Here is a 15,928-nt window from a genome sequence, read left to right as displayed (position 1 = left end):
CAGAAAGGGCCAGGCTCAACCCCTGGCAACTCTAGGTAGGGCGGGGAATGCATCCAGTCTGGAGAGCCACTGCAAGTCAATGTAGACAATAGATGGACCAATGGTCTGACTCAGTGTAAGGCAACTTCCTGTGTCCCATTGCTGACATCTGCAGAGCTGCAAAGTGGGCTTCTGTGCACACTTTCATCAAACATTACAGGATTGATTGTTCTGCCTCAGCTAATGCTGCTCTTGGCAGAAAAGTCCTGAAGAAGGTTTTGGGTTAGTAGTGGCGGTAGAGTCCTCAGTTGCCCTCCCTTCTGGTCACTGCCCTGCTGCGTCCCATTAGTGGCTAATGCCTTCCAACATCCTCTGGAGAAAATGAAAATGTCCTTACCATGAATTTTTAATCCACTCAACCAACTCTAGATGGAGGAATTAGAAACCCTCTGACCTAAGTCCTGCTCCTGGAAGGAGACAGACTGGGACCATCTAGACAGAAATTGAGAGCTTATCAGATGTCTAGTTTATACCAGCTGACCTCTTTGGAATGAGTCTGCTTTGGACAAAGGAGAACAAAATTAACTCCTGAGATCGGTGGACAAGGGAGTTGATTTGGGGCATGAAGGAGGGGTCAGCCCACAACACCACCCTGTCTGGGTGGAAGATACTTATGGGTTGGCTGACAGAGTCCCCAGCTCAGAAACGTGGCAGAGGTGATGGTCACAAGGAAGGTGGTGGTAAGGATTAGCAGCTTATGACAGCCACGGGCTCCAAGGGAGCACCTACGAGGGTAGTTAGCACCCCATTTAAGTTCCATGTAGGAAACATATGAACTGTGGGGGGACTGAGCAATGGCATCCCCACAGGAATGCTTGACATGGGGGTGCAAGGCCATCAAACACTGGCCCTGGCACCGAAGCTCAGAGTTTGCTTCTTAAGAGTGTTTGTGCTGAGGTCCTTATCTAACCCTGTCTGGAAGAAGCCCAGGACTTCTTGTATCCCATCAGGAAAAGGGGATACACCCTCAGACTTACATCAGGTCACAGAGGCCCTCCAAGTACAGGAGCAAACCCTGTTGATGGAGCCCTTTCTGTAGGCCAGAAGAGTTTTTAGCACTGTGTCTGAATAACCCAATGCTCCTAGCCCCCTGCTAATCAACCTCCAAGTAGTTAAAAGATGTATGGTAGAGGGTGGAGGACTGGGCCCTGGAGGAGATCTGGCCAGAGGTGCAACCACCCTTCCTGGGAGATTGACAGGGCTAACAGGTCTGGGAACCAGGTTCTCCAGGGCCACCATGGGCCTATGAAGATCATCTCAGCTGCTTCCTCCTTCACCTTGCATAGCACCCTGAAGAGGAGAGCAAGCAGCAGAAAGACATACGGCAGACTCTTGGCCACTTCTCTGCAAGGGTGTCTGTACCTGATGCCAGAGAATGTGGAAACCTTTCTAAAGAATTGGACAACCTGGGTCATTTCTGGGGTAGCCAAGACATCTACAATGGGTTATCTGAATTTGGCCACCACCTGCTAGAATATGAGGGGACTGAGGAACCACCCTGACTTACTCAGGGACATTCAGCTTAGTCAGTCTGCAGTCTGGTTTAGAGCTCCAGGAAGGTGATTCTTCCCTTGATGGAGAGAAGGGTCATCTCTGCCCTGGCCAAAAGGGTCCTGTCCAGAGACACAGAATAGGTCTCCCTTCCTCCTCATTCCTGGATGAAATATGCCTTTGTCAACGTATTGTCTGCGTGGATCAAGAAATGAGGAAAGAGAGGTAAGTACTGAAAAGGCCCCAGGGAACTCTTCTCTGTTGATTACAAAGCCATGAAGTTCCGGTCATGTGACTGTGAGTTCACAACCTGGAGCTGCTGTGCTTCTGATCTGGACTGGATGAGAATGCTGTTCACCTAGGGGAGGAAATGCACTCCCCTGGACTCTGAGATGGGCTTCCAAGGCCACTAGAACCTTGGTGAAAGCCCTTGGAGCTGAGAAGGACATGAAGGGCACTGCCTTGTATTGAAGGTGAGTGTGGCTGTAGCAGAAATGCAGGAAGTGACATTAGGAAGGTCTAAAGAGAATATTGAGATAGGCCTCCAAGAGGTCTACAGAAGTGAGAAATTCCTGTTCTGTGATTGGCTGAAGGGTCTCCATCTTGAACTGTCTCCTGAGAAGGAAACTGGTTCAGTCATTTGAAACAGAGGATAGCTCATGATTTTCGTTGATTAGGAAAAAGGAGTTGCTTCCCAATTGCTCAGCCATATGTTTCTCCTGTCTAAGGTATTGGCTACCATGTTATAAGTCTCAAACTGAAAGGCATCAGAGGATGAGTCGACCAGGAAAGCTACTGATGGCCATTTTCTTCAGCCATCCTTCACTGGCTTGGGAACATGGTCAGCCACAGACAGGTCCCCCACCCACATAAAGATTGCTCTAGCAAAGACTGAGTTTACTGCTGATGACCTGAAGGCTGCAGAAGAAGTCTCAAAGCCCCTTCACAAGACTACATTAATCCACTTGTCGCAGGCATTTCTGGTCCCTTCTGCTAGGATGGCTGCAGGGGGAAGATAACTACAGAGTCAACAGGTGGGACCTTGAGCTGGTCTATGGAAATCTCAGAGAGGCAGTACAGCGTATTAGCTAGTTTGTGAATGGTTGGGGCAGCCCATTCTTTTTGGAAGGTTTCAGGCAAAGGGACTGCCATGGGTTTAGAAGGTTCCTGAGGAAAAGCCCCTTTAAGGGAGGGGCTCTGGCCCTCCACTGAACCCATCTGCTGGAGGAGAAGCTGGAAGTTCTGGCAGGCTTTAGAAGTATTTGGAGGAAAAATGGAATACAATTCTCCAGGTCCTCCCCAGACAGATCTCCTTTCTGCTTCTCAATCGCTGGAGAAGGAGACACATGTTGACGTGTGTGCGTTGTTGCGTGAAACAGCATACATTACGTTGGAGTTAAGTTGAGCAAGAAACTTCTTCAGAGCATTAGATCATGTTAAGAGTCTTTATTAAGACATTACGGCCAAAGGCTTAAGAGTAAATACATGTAGAGTTTCTTCAGTCACCCCCCTTCTGGTACATCTCTCTTCAAAGGTAAACATAAAAGAGAACCTCTCAGTTCAGAGGCAATACACAGAAGACCAGCCTCACAGTTCAGAGGCAATATTCAGAAGACACAACTTACAGACTCTGTTAGAACTTTCCCAGTTGCTATCTCACGTTACCATGACAACCGCTGGCCTTGGATGTCTGCTCACTCTCAGGCCAAGAGATAACAGTTACTTCTCCAAACTTGCAGGCTTTATGGAAAACAACTAGAGACAGTAATGCCCATGGGTCACAGCCCAACAACACAGTTCCCCCCTCTGGAAGTAGTCAGGGAAAGTATAGGAGACTTGTGCTTTCTCTTTCCCCTTTTTCCTCTGTTTACTGGAAGGGGTCTCAGAAAAGGAATGAGAGTGCCACCTCCCCCCTGGGTCAAAGACTTCTCCACCTTTGGAGGAGGATGTTTTTCACCCACAAAGAGAAACTTGCCATGGCCTCTTAACCTGTCAAGGTGGGGTATTTGCCAGCAAGTCCTGGTTTTTCATTCACCTCTTCCTGATGCAAAGCAGAGCCCCACTGGCTGGCTTCCAACACTGAAGAACTCGGCCCAGTCCTCTGCAATGCTGGCCAAGTCTCCTGAGGGGCTGACTCCAAGCAAACATTTATCTGTCATAGCTGCACAAGCAAACTTGCGTTGTGGAGCCTTCGCATTCTGTCTGTCCCTCCCTATGGGTCAGGGAAGGCAGCTGAAACACTGTAGGCGGGGACTCAGCGCCAAAGATTTCTTCTTATATTTGGCATCACAGAAGGCCTGAGAGGAAAAACTTCCCATGTCACCAGGCAAATCCACCTCTGGAGCAGCCTTGATCCCAACTGCCCTTTTTGGTAGTGACTTTTCTCTCACTCCTTCCCTAACTCTGATGTGTCTGAAGGGGGAGGGGGTGGAAAGAGAGGAAAGACAGAAAGGCTAGAATTGTAAAGGAATTTTTTTCTGTGAGGAAGTCACTGATTTGGTTAGCTCTTAGGAGACCGTCAAGCCACGACCTATTGGCTCAACAAACAGAGCCCGAATGGGGAGCACAGGAAGGCACCTCCTGGTAGGTGAAGTCAGTTCTGGCTTTACCTGGTAGCTCCATTAGGAAGTGCCAACCTATTAGTTGCTAATCTCCTCCAGCATCCTCTGAAGAAATGGCTATCCTGCTGGACAATATGAGACCTTCTAACACCGTGGCTGCAAAAGAACAAGCAGTGTACTCTAAGGCTTAGTGCAGGGGTGGGGAATCTTTGGGCCCTGTGAAGTGAAGGGGAGTAGAGAAAGAAAAGTGTATGTTGCAAGCAAAGACAGTGGGTGAGACTTTTCCCATGCTCTGTCAACGCTCACAAAAGGCACCTTTCTACTTGCCTTGGCTGTACATGCTGGAACAGACACGTGCAGCCAAACTGAGCAGGATTTAGCCCCTGCTCATCAGCTGACAAGCGGTGGGGACTAAATCCTGTTTTGCTGCAAGTGCCTGTTCATGCAGCCATGGCAGAATTGAACCCTGCCCTCCTGTGCATCAGCTGATGTCACAAATGACATCGCTTGATAGACAAGTGGGCGTGGTTTGTGGAAAATAGCTTTGTGGGCCAAACTGAATGTCCGGGCAAGTCAAGGTTGGCCCATAGTCTGGAGGTTCCCCCCCCCCGCCCGGCTTAGAGTCTGCTCCTGATTATTTTTTTGCAACCATGTCTTGACTTCAGCTGAATTCAGTGCCTCTTTTGGATCTACCTCAGGAGTGATAGGGCACTCCCAAGTGAAAAAATTCCCACCGAAAGCAGCAACAGGAGGAAGGTGATTGTCTGCATCTTGGCTGAACACCATCTCATTCTTGGGAGAGTATAATGAAATTACTTTAAAACAGCTCCAGTTTCGTGGGGCAGTGATGATAAGAACAGAAAATCTGTCTGTTTTCGGTCCATGTCACTTCCACATGTTTTTACCCATATTTTAATTTTGTTCAATTTCTGGAATTTTTTCAGTGCTCTCAAAAGAAATAATTAAACATGTGATTCCTTCACAAAAGCCATTTAAACTGCTGAGCATTGTGCTGCAACATTTGGCGAAATGCAAAATCTTCATATAGGAATGTACAAAGATTGACTCCCTCAGTGCTTACCTGCTGATGAAAGGCCTGATGCTGTCTCCTGTAATGGGAGCCATACTCATTGGCATTGGCTCAGGGGTAGATAACCAGTAAGAATAATCATTCCTCGAGGCAAAATTGCAGACGTTGTTAATGTTGCAGAACAGGAAAGGCATTGTGCTGAATTTGCGTAGACAGCTTCCTGCTGTGCCTGGAAGAGCAAAAATAATAGGTTGATCCATACCTCTTTCTATGTGATGCTGAAACCAAAGTAATTCATATAAGGCTTGAAAAATTATGTATGAAAAGGCCTGAAAGTGGAATACAGTGATCACTAGCTATTTGCTGGGGTTGTTTTTTGGCTGTCATTTGACTGTAGAGTTTAACCCCTATGTATGTTGCAATTTCTCCTCAGAACATAACAGTAGCAATAACCAAAGACTATCATGCTCAGCTGACAAATCTGTTGGGGATGGTAAGGCATGCCCTTTAGGCATCCACAAAGCCCTCAAGGGGGGGGTCAAGGAACAGCCACCCAACTGCAATGAGTATTTTAGGCATCTCATCCACTGCCAGTTCCCCTCCACATCCCCAACACACAAGTAAGGGGGACAACTGCCTTCTTCAAGGATAACAAAAAACGAAAACCTCACGTTGGTGATGACAGCAGACAAGTAGGGCTTCCTGAAGTTTTACATTGGCCGGTGGGGGCCTCTCAATGATTGCAAATTACAATGTGGATCTCATTTTCTGCCCAGGAATCAGAGAATTTCAAGGTGAGAAAAAAGACACTCTCTTCATCATTTGCCACCCACTAGCAGCTCACTGACTACTATAAGGCTCATGCAGCCCTCTCCTGCTATTTCCCCCCTTCTCCAAGGTGAATCTTTTTGTCATCCATGAGGAATGGGTTTTGTAACATCCAAGCCGTACATACATTTTGTTAAATCAAAAAATAAAAAAGTGAACTGATGCTCATGCTGCTTTTCAGATAAAACCTTCCAGAAAGCAGCAGATTTTGCTAAACTCTTCAAGGAAATGGCTTTGACTCTTTGTGGTGTCGTCTTGTTGAGAGACCTGCAGGCCAACTCAATACAATATTTTAGCCATTTAGACAGTGTGTTTTTAGACATATCAAAATATTTGATCAAAATGGACACAAATGAATATTCAGTCTTGCAGTGAATTTTAGTTCTGCAAAAGTAAAAACAAAAGGTCCATCTGATGTCCAGCTTATGCCAGGCATGTTCCCTCAGGTGCACAGGATTAGAGCACAGAGAAGGGAGAACAATCTCTTGCAAACAGTGACCTTCAGTGTAAATGTTGGCTCTGGTCATAGAACTTCATTATCTATATGAACAGTACTGATACCTGGGTTAGACAATTCTCCCAGAAGTGAAACTCTTCTGGCTGATGAGCTAGTAAATAAAAATATTGTATTGAGGGTTACAATTCTTTGGATTGTAGACATGGATTCAAAGGGTGGTCCCATCAGTGCCATCCAATTTAGACTCCAAGCAAGGAAATGAACTGTGAGAGGACTGTTCAACGAGACTCCATTGAATTAAGGAAACATCACATATATCCTGGCCAGAGCCGAAGGAGTCAGACTGAGCTGAGGTGATATCTTTTTCTCTTTTTATTAAAGTTATGGCTACATCCAAAGCGGTGCGCTTCATATACCTGTCTAGTCTGACTCACTACTTTCCCTAACTATCCTAGCTAAGCAGTCTCTGCAGCGTTTGGGGAGAGTTGACTCAGCGCTTGTGCCTTGGAAGACACCAGCTTAAGTAGGGAAGGTTTTCGCGCGTATCCGGTGGCTCCGCCTGAGTTCCACCCTCTGAAAGTCTCTCTTCTCACACCTCCTCATGCGGGGCCAGGAGGAAGTCTCAGATGGCACATTCCACAGCGGGCTTTGCTAGGTGACAGGGTGGCCTCTGGAAGCTGATTGGCTGGGAAGCGTTTGAAGTGTCTGGTGGGGATTTCTGCACAGAAGTGCATGGCGCGATCGGAGAGTCGCTTCTCAACTGCTCTGGTGTTGGACTCGCAGGAGGGGCAGGAGCTGCCTCAGTGGAAGTGCTGGGCATGGGAGTTTGAGGTCTGCCACAACCCTCCATTCTCATCTCCCTTCCTCCAGCTCCCCAAGGAGCCTCGTCCTCATCTGACTCCCCTCCCTGATCTAGCTCTCCCTCCGATTGGGAGAGAACACGCTGGAGGTCTTCAAGCAGAGGCAACCATCTCATGGGGATGCTCTACCACTGAATTCCCTTTGTCAGACAGTTTAGACAGCCTACTAAGCTTCCTCCAACTCTGTGTTTCAGTGTATTGGATTAAGCAGTGAGCTCCCCAAGGAACCTTGTCCTCATTTGACTCCCCTCCCTGATCTACCTCTCCCTCTGACTGAGGCAAAACAACATTTGCGGGCGAGTTGTGTTTGTGCCTTTTTCAGCTTGCAACTCAGAATACTGTTGTGGGCAGCATTAGTGTTACTGCTAAGCCTGTGGTTTTGCCTATCCTGCAGGAATATCAAAATTGTTGGTATCAAGGGCAAGACAGCCAGAACCACTGCATTGCTTCCAAGGTCCTTACAGACTGACTGCTTTATAATATGCTCCAGAGTTTTTCCTGGGATTGATGTTAGGCTGACTGGCCTGTAGTTCCCCGGTTCTTCCTTTTTGAAGATAGGGACAACATTAGCTCTCCTCCAGTCATCCGGCACTTCACCAGTCCTCCATGATTTCGCAAAGATAATAGAGAGCGGTTCTGAGAGTTCTTCAGCCAGTTCCTTCAATACTCTTGGATGCAGCTTATCGGGCCCTGAAGATTTGAACTCATTCAAAGTGATTAGGTATTCCTTGACCATTTCTCTATCAATCTCAAGCTCCAATCCTGACCCTTCTACTTCATGTTTCCTGGGAGGGTCATAGATCCTTTTTTGGGAGAAGACTGAGCCAAAGTAGGAATTGAGCACTTCTGCCTTTTCTTTGTCATCTGTTATCATTTTGCCATCCTCATTGAGTAGCTGTGCCACCATTTCTTTTCTCTCTCTTTTACTGTGGACATACCTGAAGAAAGCTTTTTTGTTGCTTTTAGCATCCCTCGCTAGCCTCAGCTCATTCTCAGCTTTAGCCTTCCTGACACCATCTCGGCAATTCCATGATACCTGCCTGTACTCTTCCTTTGTGGCCTGGCCTTCTTTCCACTTCCTCTATGTATCCTTTTTTGTTTTCGGGTCATCTCTAAGCTTTCTGTGAAGCCACATTGGCTTCTTCTGCTGTTTCCCCCCTTTTTTCCTTGTTGAAATTGCTTGCCATTGCGCTCTTAGAATTTCCTTTTTTAGAAACTCCCACCCATCTTGGACTCCTTTTCTCATTAGGGTCGCTTGCCATGGAACCGTACTTACAATTGTTCTGAGCTGATTAAAATCAGCTTTCCTGAAGTCCAGGGTGCGCGTATGGCTACTCTCAGCTTTTGCTTCTGTTAAAATCAAGAATTCAAGTATGGTGTGGTCACTTTCCCCCAGAGTTCCCCTAATTGCCACTTCATCCACCAAATAATCTCTATTAGTTAGAATCAAGTCCAGGATAGCTGATCCTCTGGTTGCTTCCTCCACTTTCTGTAGGAGAAAGGTGTCTCCAACACAAGTCAGAAATTTCTTAGAGGGGCCGTGTTAGGCAGAATTTGTCTCCCAACGGATATCGGGATAATTGAAGTCCCCCATTACTACTACATCATGCCTCCTCGAAACATTGGCAATTTGCTTTCCAAAAGTTACATTCTCGTCTTCTCCTTGATTGGGTGGTTGGTAGTAGACTTCAAGCACCACATTCCTTTTATTCCTTGCCCCATTAATTTTAACCCAGGTACTCTTGGTGGAGCTGGATTAAAATTAACGATTTGCCATGGGCAAAGCCTTTTTAAAGATCTGTAGTTTCAGTAAGGACTATGTCCAGGGGATCTCCAAAGAGTTTAGACCCCCAAATGGGGTGCATGTTAGTTTGACTTAAAAACCTGGGACAGCACCCTAGTTCTGTCGCCGTATGTTCCTCTGCCAGGACCCTGGCCCTGAACTGTAGAGAGTCCAAGGATGAATCTGTTGTCTGCAAGGGAGTTACAAGGTAAATCTTTCAGAGACCATCATTGATCTGTTTGGGCACAGCATCCATATATTTCCGTTCTTCTGCCAGAGATGCGTTGCTCTAGCAAAGAATGAATTAGTTAAAATAATTAATTAAAACTAAACTTTTCCAAAAAAGTTACATTGTGAGTGTCCACGCAGCACAGTGGGGGATGAACTAGAACAGAAAGGAGGCAGGTCCTAGTGACAGTTTGAGACTTCTCTGAACTGCCCAGGATCCAATTTGTTACTGCTAACTTTCTGAGACAGAAAGGAATTTAAGGGCAATTGGAGATGTCTCCGTCTGCTTGGTTTTAGATGCTGAAGACTTGACGGAATTCTGTAAGACTGTATTGTCCATTACCATTTTCACTTGACTTAGAGAAGGTGATTACAACAAAGACATCCTCTTATAAGGTTAATCTATCCCACTTCAAAACATGCTAATTTGATTGGATTTATTCTGTGCTGTCTTACCCAGGTCCTGGCCATGGGCCCGTTCGTTTCCTTGTACATAAAGCAAAGAATACCCATAGAACATTAGTCTTGTTCCAGACGGACATGATGGCTCTTCTGTGCTCTGGCTGTGCCTGGTCACAAGGAAGCCATGAGCAACGGAGGGGCTCCCTGGTGGACCCATTGACCCTGGCATACCTTCAGGACCAGGTGGGCCAGGAAAGCCTCTAGGACCTACAAGACAAAAATATATTATATTAGCTGTATACCAACCATGCTACAGAATTTAGACTGTAGTACAATGCAGCTGTTAGAGCTGTCTGGGTATTGACATCTGTACAATTAATAGGTTAGTATCTGTTTAATATTGTCCATAACAACTCTGGTTTTTTAAACTCAAATTTAGCAATTGAGAGTAGCAACAGGAAACGTTTATTTAACTGCACATATGTTAACTTTGTTTTGGATTCACCCTTCCACTATATTTTCATATCAGCTTTTGAGGTCTTGAAGGTACAACAAATCCTTGGAAGACTTTGAATATCTTAAGTTAAAAATGTGTGTCTGTGAGCATTCAGTCTGCACCTGGCTGCCTTGTACTTCTTATTAAACAAATATTATTAATGCAATAATTCATGTACCATTGGGCAAGTGTCAATACCCCCCTCTTAAATTTGCTGCTGCATTTGCAGGCAGAAAATCTGGGGAAGGGGCACTGTAGACATTTTCACAGGGGGCAATTTTTTAAAAAAAGCGATGGGTCTTTTTCCCCTTCAACGTTTTGGTGCTACCTGTAGTAGCAACAGTAGAACTCTTATCATGGGCTGCTGGTCACCATTTCCCCCCTAGAAAGCCCCAGATGTAGTGTCTTTCTATAGCATATTGGTGAAACAACTGTGTCCCTCATAGCTAGAGACCCCAAACTTGTTTAGTTTAAAAAAGAAAGGGGGGGGAGAGATAGCAATACCTGCTGCCACTACCTAGGATAAACCTCCTCTGAAAATATTTGGAAAACTTTCTTTCCCCCTGAGGTGTACCCCTGAAATCCCCTCTGTTGAATTTCAAGATGAAAGTTCTTTCATGAGAAGGTCAGGCTCAGTATTACCCTACATACAGGATACAGCACTTAAAGAAGGTTGGACTTGCCTGGGGGGCCAACAGGGCCAGCTTCTCCTTTGTGGCCAGGTGTTCCATCAAATCCTGGAGTGCCTGGGGGACCAGTCAAACCCTCAGATCCCGTTACACCTGCGGAAATGAGGATGTGTCATTACAATTGATTTACTCAGCTACTGTCATTTGCAATAAGATATACAATGGTGATAGGGTCCATATTTGGGCAAATCAGCATTCTTGACAGCTAAGGATAAGTTTCCAAATGGTGTGCAGAGAGTGGCCACATCAGGGGTTGAGAATTAGATCTAGCCAGCAAGCTGGATCGTTATCTCCCTCACCCACCATGGGTGGAATCTGGCAGGTGGATGTGGCCACCCAACTCGGTTCCCCTGGTATCACAATGACATCAAGTAATCTATTTTGAACTGTGGGTTTAACTACAAGGTTTGCATGACACTTTGAAGCTCTGGCAATCCAATGATTGTAGGGGCTTCAAAGCATCACACAGAGCCCTCTACAAGTACAAACATCAGAGCTAGAGAGGCTACCCAGAAGTTATACAAAGGATTGCTCTCAGGTCCCACCCAGGTCTAGAATAGTGGTCTTCAGCCTGCCCAGACCCAACCCATTTCTGATTCCCAGCCTGCTGCACCGGACCCACCCGCCCATTTTCACTTTCTATTTATACTTAACAGTGCTTGTGATGTAAATTATTGATCCTAAAATGGCAGTTCTGAGAACAATATACATAGTGTCACTTCAGCAACTAAATCAAACTAGTATTTGTCTCTCCTCTCCTTTTCTGTTACTTTCACCATCTCCCCTTTTCTCTCTGACACCTTCCGCTGCTGCTTTTTTCTCTTGCACTGCCTTGTCCTCTATCACCATCTTGCACTTTTCCAATCCTTTCTGTTACCCCATCTCACCTTCCTTCACAGTCCCCTCTATAACCAGCTGCCTGCCTGTTGCTCCTTTGTCTTTACCTTTTCACACATTTCAGTCCTTTCTTCCTCTCACGTTCTACTTTTGTTCACCTGCTACTACTGACTTTCCCACAGGCATTTATAGGAATGCCATCACACTTCTTTGATTTCAAGAGACAGCTAAAATTCCCTCTCCACCCTCCTCCACGTGCCGAAATCTATCCCTGCAACGCACTGAGCTCAGCACAGCATTCTTCCCTTGTCGATCGCCAGAACACACAAGCTGCAGAGCAAAGAGGTGAAGTGGTGCTGGCTGGACAGAAATCCTGAGATGGGAGGAGGCAACGCTGCATGCGTATGTGAAGCGGGGAGGACGGACATGGCAGCAAAGCCACTTGAGAGTCCCCTATATGGAACCCCCTCCCTTCTGCCCAGCAAGGAGGCATTTTTCCCTGACCCAGCCCTGTTGCAGGTTTGGGGGGAAGCAGGGAGGTTGTGGAGCCCCTGCTCCCTCCAGATCTCACCTCCTGTAGCCACTAGACTCCCACCATTCCTTCTGGAAGGGGGGCACTGATGGCAACCTCTGGGCAACTGACAGTTCTGCTTCTCAACCCCTAGCGTATTTCCATTCTGGAGAAAGTGTAGAAAGCCACAGAAATAGACTAGAAAGTGAAGAGTGCCCCTGCTCCATAGAGAGATCTTTCACTAGAGGCATAGCTATAGGATGATGGGGCATATGGCTGAGCAGAAATATGTACCTTATTGAAAAAGGGCTTTGTCCGTCTCCTGTCACATTGCAGCCCTCACAGAAATGGACAAAATGAATGTCTCATTGGAAGAACTAAGTGTAGTACCCCTTTGGTCTAGGTAGCCTTAGTTGGAGGCCATCATGGTGATGACAGCTGTGCTGAGACTCACCTGATGTGACCTCGCAACTCATCTCTGGGTTGCAGCTCACAGGCTGAAGCCCTATGAATTCCAAAGGAACAAACGAGGTCTCTCACCTTGTTGGCCTTTTGGGCCTGGAACACCTGGAGGACCTCTAGGGCCAACTGGGCCATCAGGACCAGGTAAGCCTGGTTCACCTTTCAAAAGCTGGAAAGGGCCTGGAGGACCTGGTGGGCCTGGAACACCTGTCAATGATGAAGAGGTAAATAATCAAAGTCCATTCAGCAATTACACTGTGTCAACATTAAAGGGTGGGGTGAAGCACAAACAAAGGTGCTCACTGGAGAGGTCACTTAGGATAATGTTATCAAATTCAGATCATGCTGATTTCATCAAAAGTGTCTTTCTCCTGCTTGACATCAAAATGATCAATTCTAAAATGTACACAGTTATGACATACCTTTGGCTCCTGGAAACCCTTGATCGCCTTGTCCTCCCTTGGTTCCAGGGAAGCCGAAAGTACCTTTTAAACCTGGAGAGAAAGGAAATCTTCATTGTCAGTATAAGCAACTCTTCAATTTATTTCTTTAATTCTGAATAATACTCCCTTCACACCAAATATTCAAACTATGAGTCCCCTTCCAAAGACTTTATTCTTACGGCTTGAATACTTTTGTGAATTTTCCCTCATTTATTTGTATAAGTAAGTGCATTGTACAGTATTGATTTATAATCACATCACAGTCTCTTAATCACTAATTCACTATTGCATAATTTTAGATCACTTATGACAGGTGCTTTTAAACGATGAAAGGGACAGAAAACTTTTATTTTTTCACTCACGACATGAAGGCATAAGACAGTATGTGTTTTAGAGCACGGACAATGATTCTTTTACACACATGGTGCACCATTTGCAGCTAGAATTATTTGTATATCATACATGTTAAAAGGCAAACAGAATGAAAGGCTATTTCCTCTTTACTGTGGCTCAAAATCAAAACACAATGTTGTTACTGCTGGTCACTTATATTCTCCTTCATACCTTGAGGGCCTGGAATTCCAGGAGGTCCCATGTCACCTTTTTGGCCAGCAGTTCCCGGAAAACCAGCACTACCCTGTACAAGACAAAACAGTCCTCAGTTGCAGCATTCAACTGGCTTTGGACAAAAGTATGGATGTATCCCTGCTGCAGGGATGAGACTGTGCTGGGATCATCAAGGGGCAAGCATTTCCACCTGCCTTGCCCCACCCCTCTGCCTGGGCCTTATCAGGAGGAGCTGCAGGCTGAGAGGTGCTGCTGCAGGGATGGGACTGTGCTGGGACCATCAAGGGGCAAGCATTTCCACCTGCCTTGCCCCACCCCTCTGCCTGGGCCTTATCAGGAGGAGCTGCAGGCTGAGAGGTGCTGCTGCAGGGATGGGACTGTGCTGGGACCATCAAGGGGCAAGCATTTCCACCTGCCTTGCCCCACCCCTCTGCCTGGGCCTTATCAAGAGGAGCTGCAGGCTGAGAGGTGCTACTGCAGGGATGGGACTGTGCTGGGACCATCAAGGGGCAAGCATTTCCACCTGCCTTGCCCCACCCCTCTGCCTGGGCCTTATCAGGAGGAGCTGCAGGCTGAGAGGTGCTGCTGCAGGGATGGGACTGTGCTGGGACCATCAAGGGGCAAGCATTTCCACCTGCCTTGCCCCACCCCTCTGCCTGGGCCTTATCAGGAGGAGCTGCAGGCTGAGAGGTGCTGCTGCAGGGATGGGACTGTGCTGGGACCATCAAGGGGCAAGCATTTCCACCTGCCTTGCCCCACCCCTCTGCCTGGGCCTTATCAGGAGGAGCTGCAGGCTGAGAGGTGCTGCTGCAGGGATGGGACTGTGCTGGGACCATCAAGGGGCAAGCATTTCCACCTGCCTTGCCCCACCCCTCTGCCTGGGCCTTATCAGGAGGAGCTGCAGGCTGAGAGGTGCTGCTGCAGGGATGGGACTGTGCTGGGACCATCAAGGGGCAAGCATTTCCACCTGCCTTGCCCCACCCCTCTGCCTGGGCCTTATCAGGAGGAGCTGCAGGCTGAGAGGTGCTGCTGCAGGGATGAGACTGTGCTGGGACCATCAAGGGGCAAGCATTTCCACCTGCCTTGCCCCCCCCCCCCCGCTCTTAGTGACATTTTTCTGGGGACTGCCCTTTACCAGGAAGATGAATGCTTTTGGTTTGCTGCTCCTGTTTTTTAGAGATGTTAGGACTTTGTTAGTTTGATTTTTTTTTGTAAATTGTATTGTTTTTATTTGTATTTGTATTTGTGTGTAAGCCGCTTTGGGGGCCTATTTGGCCGAAAGGCGGCCTAGAAATAAAACATTACATTAATTTCTAAAATTGAGACAAGTCATGGAGTCCACACATAAGTCCCTAAATTCAAAAGAGAAAAAGGGAATTATGCATAAAAACAAAAGCCTTTTAGGTGCTAAAGGAATCTAAATTCTATATTCAAAATAAATTGGTGGCACAATTTGCCATGTTGGAGCAAAATGCTAGACAGGATGACTGCAACTCAGCTACAAGGTTTCTTGGATGATATTATCTTAATTCCTTTCAATTTGCTTCCAGTCCAGTTTTGGGACAAGTAATACCTTGGTTACCCTTGTGGAACAGTCTTCTACAGGAGATTGACAGAGGATCACTGTTGATTCTCCTGGACATCTCTGCAACTTTTGATATTATTAACCAACATTCTTCTGAGAGTGGGAGATACTTAGTTTTGGAGTAGTTTTGGTCCTGGAGGACTGACCTCAGAATATAGTCTCTGGCTAAGGGAGGCAACAGGGTTCAATCTCGTCTTTCATGCTGTTTACCATCTATATCAGTGGTTCCCAAAAACTTTTCCCTACGGACCACTTGAAAATTGTGGAGGGTCTTGGCAGATGACTTAATTATTTTTCTGCTGTTGTAGCAATTGCAATGCACTGTGCTAGATGCTGTATGATTTTAACTATATTTTTATTACTTATTTCTTACATATTGCATTTTATTGTATTACAATTTGAATTCCATAGAATTAAATTTTGTTAAATAAAATAAATCAGCTGATGCCCATGTTGCTTTTCAGAGAAAACAGAAAGCAGCAGATTTTGCTAAACTCTTCAAGGAATGTGCTGTGATTCTTTGTGGCTTCACCTTGCTGAAAGACCTGCAGGATAACTCAATACAAAGTTTCAGCCACCTAGACAGTGTGTTCTTAGACACCTTCTGTCCAAATATTTGATCCAAAAAGGACACAGTGAGCATTCAGTACATGATGGCA

At 46.4% G+C, this 15,928-nt stretch overlaps 1 protein-coding gene across 1 annotated transcript in view; it reads right to left on the bottom strand.

The window, feature by feature from the left end:
- The window catches only part of COL4A1 (collagen type IV alpha 1 chain), a 200,916-nt gene that overhangs the window by 14,345 nt on the left and 170,643 nt on the right, over positions 1–15,928 (bottom strand). Inside the window, exons 44-49 of the mRNA XM_061607562.1 lie at positions 13,682–13,754; positions 13,097–13,168; positions 12,753–12,881; positions 10,859–10,957; positions 9,734–9,946; positions 5,173–5,350 (exon numbers count right to left, since the gene is read on the bottom strand). Of these exons, the coding sequence (XP_061463546.1) occupies positions 5,173–5,350; positions 9,734–9,946; positions 10,859–10,957; positions 12,753–12,881; positions 13,097–13,168; positions 13,682–13,754 (764 nt within the window). The remainder of the gene's footprint in view (positions 1–5,172; positions 5,351–9,733; positions 9,947–10,858; positions 10,958–12,752; positions 12,882–13,096; positions 13,169–13,681; positions 13,755–15,928) is intronic.

This window comes from Rhineura floridana, chromosome 2, assembly GCF_030035675.1.
Source record: "Rhineura floridana isolate rRhiFlo1 chromosome 2, rRhiFlo1.hap2, whole genome shotgun sequence".
Taxonomy (NCBI): Eukaryota; Metazoa; Chordata; class Lepidosauria; order Squamata; family Rhineuridae; genus Rhineura; species Rhineura floridana.
Note: the sequence above shows the minus strand (reverse complement) of the source record. Positions and strands in the feature narration are given on the sequence as shown.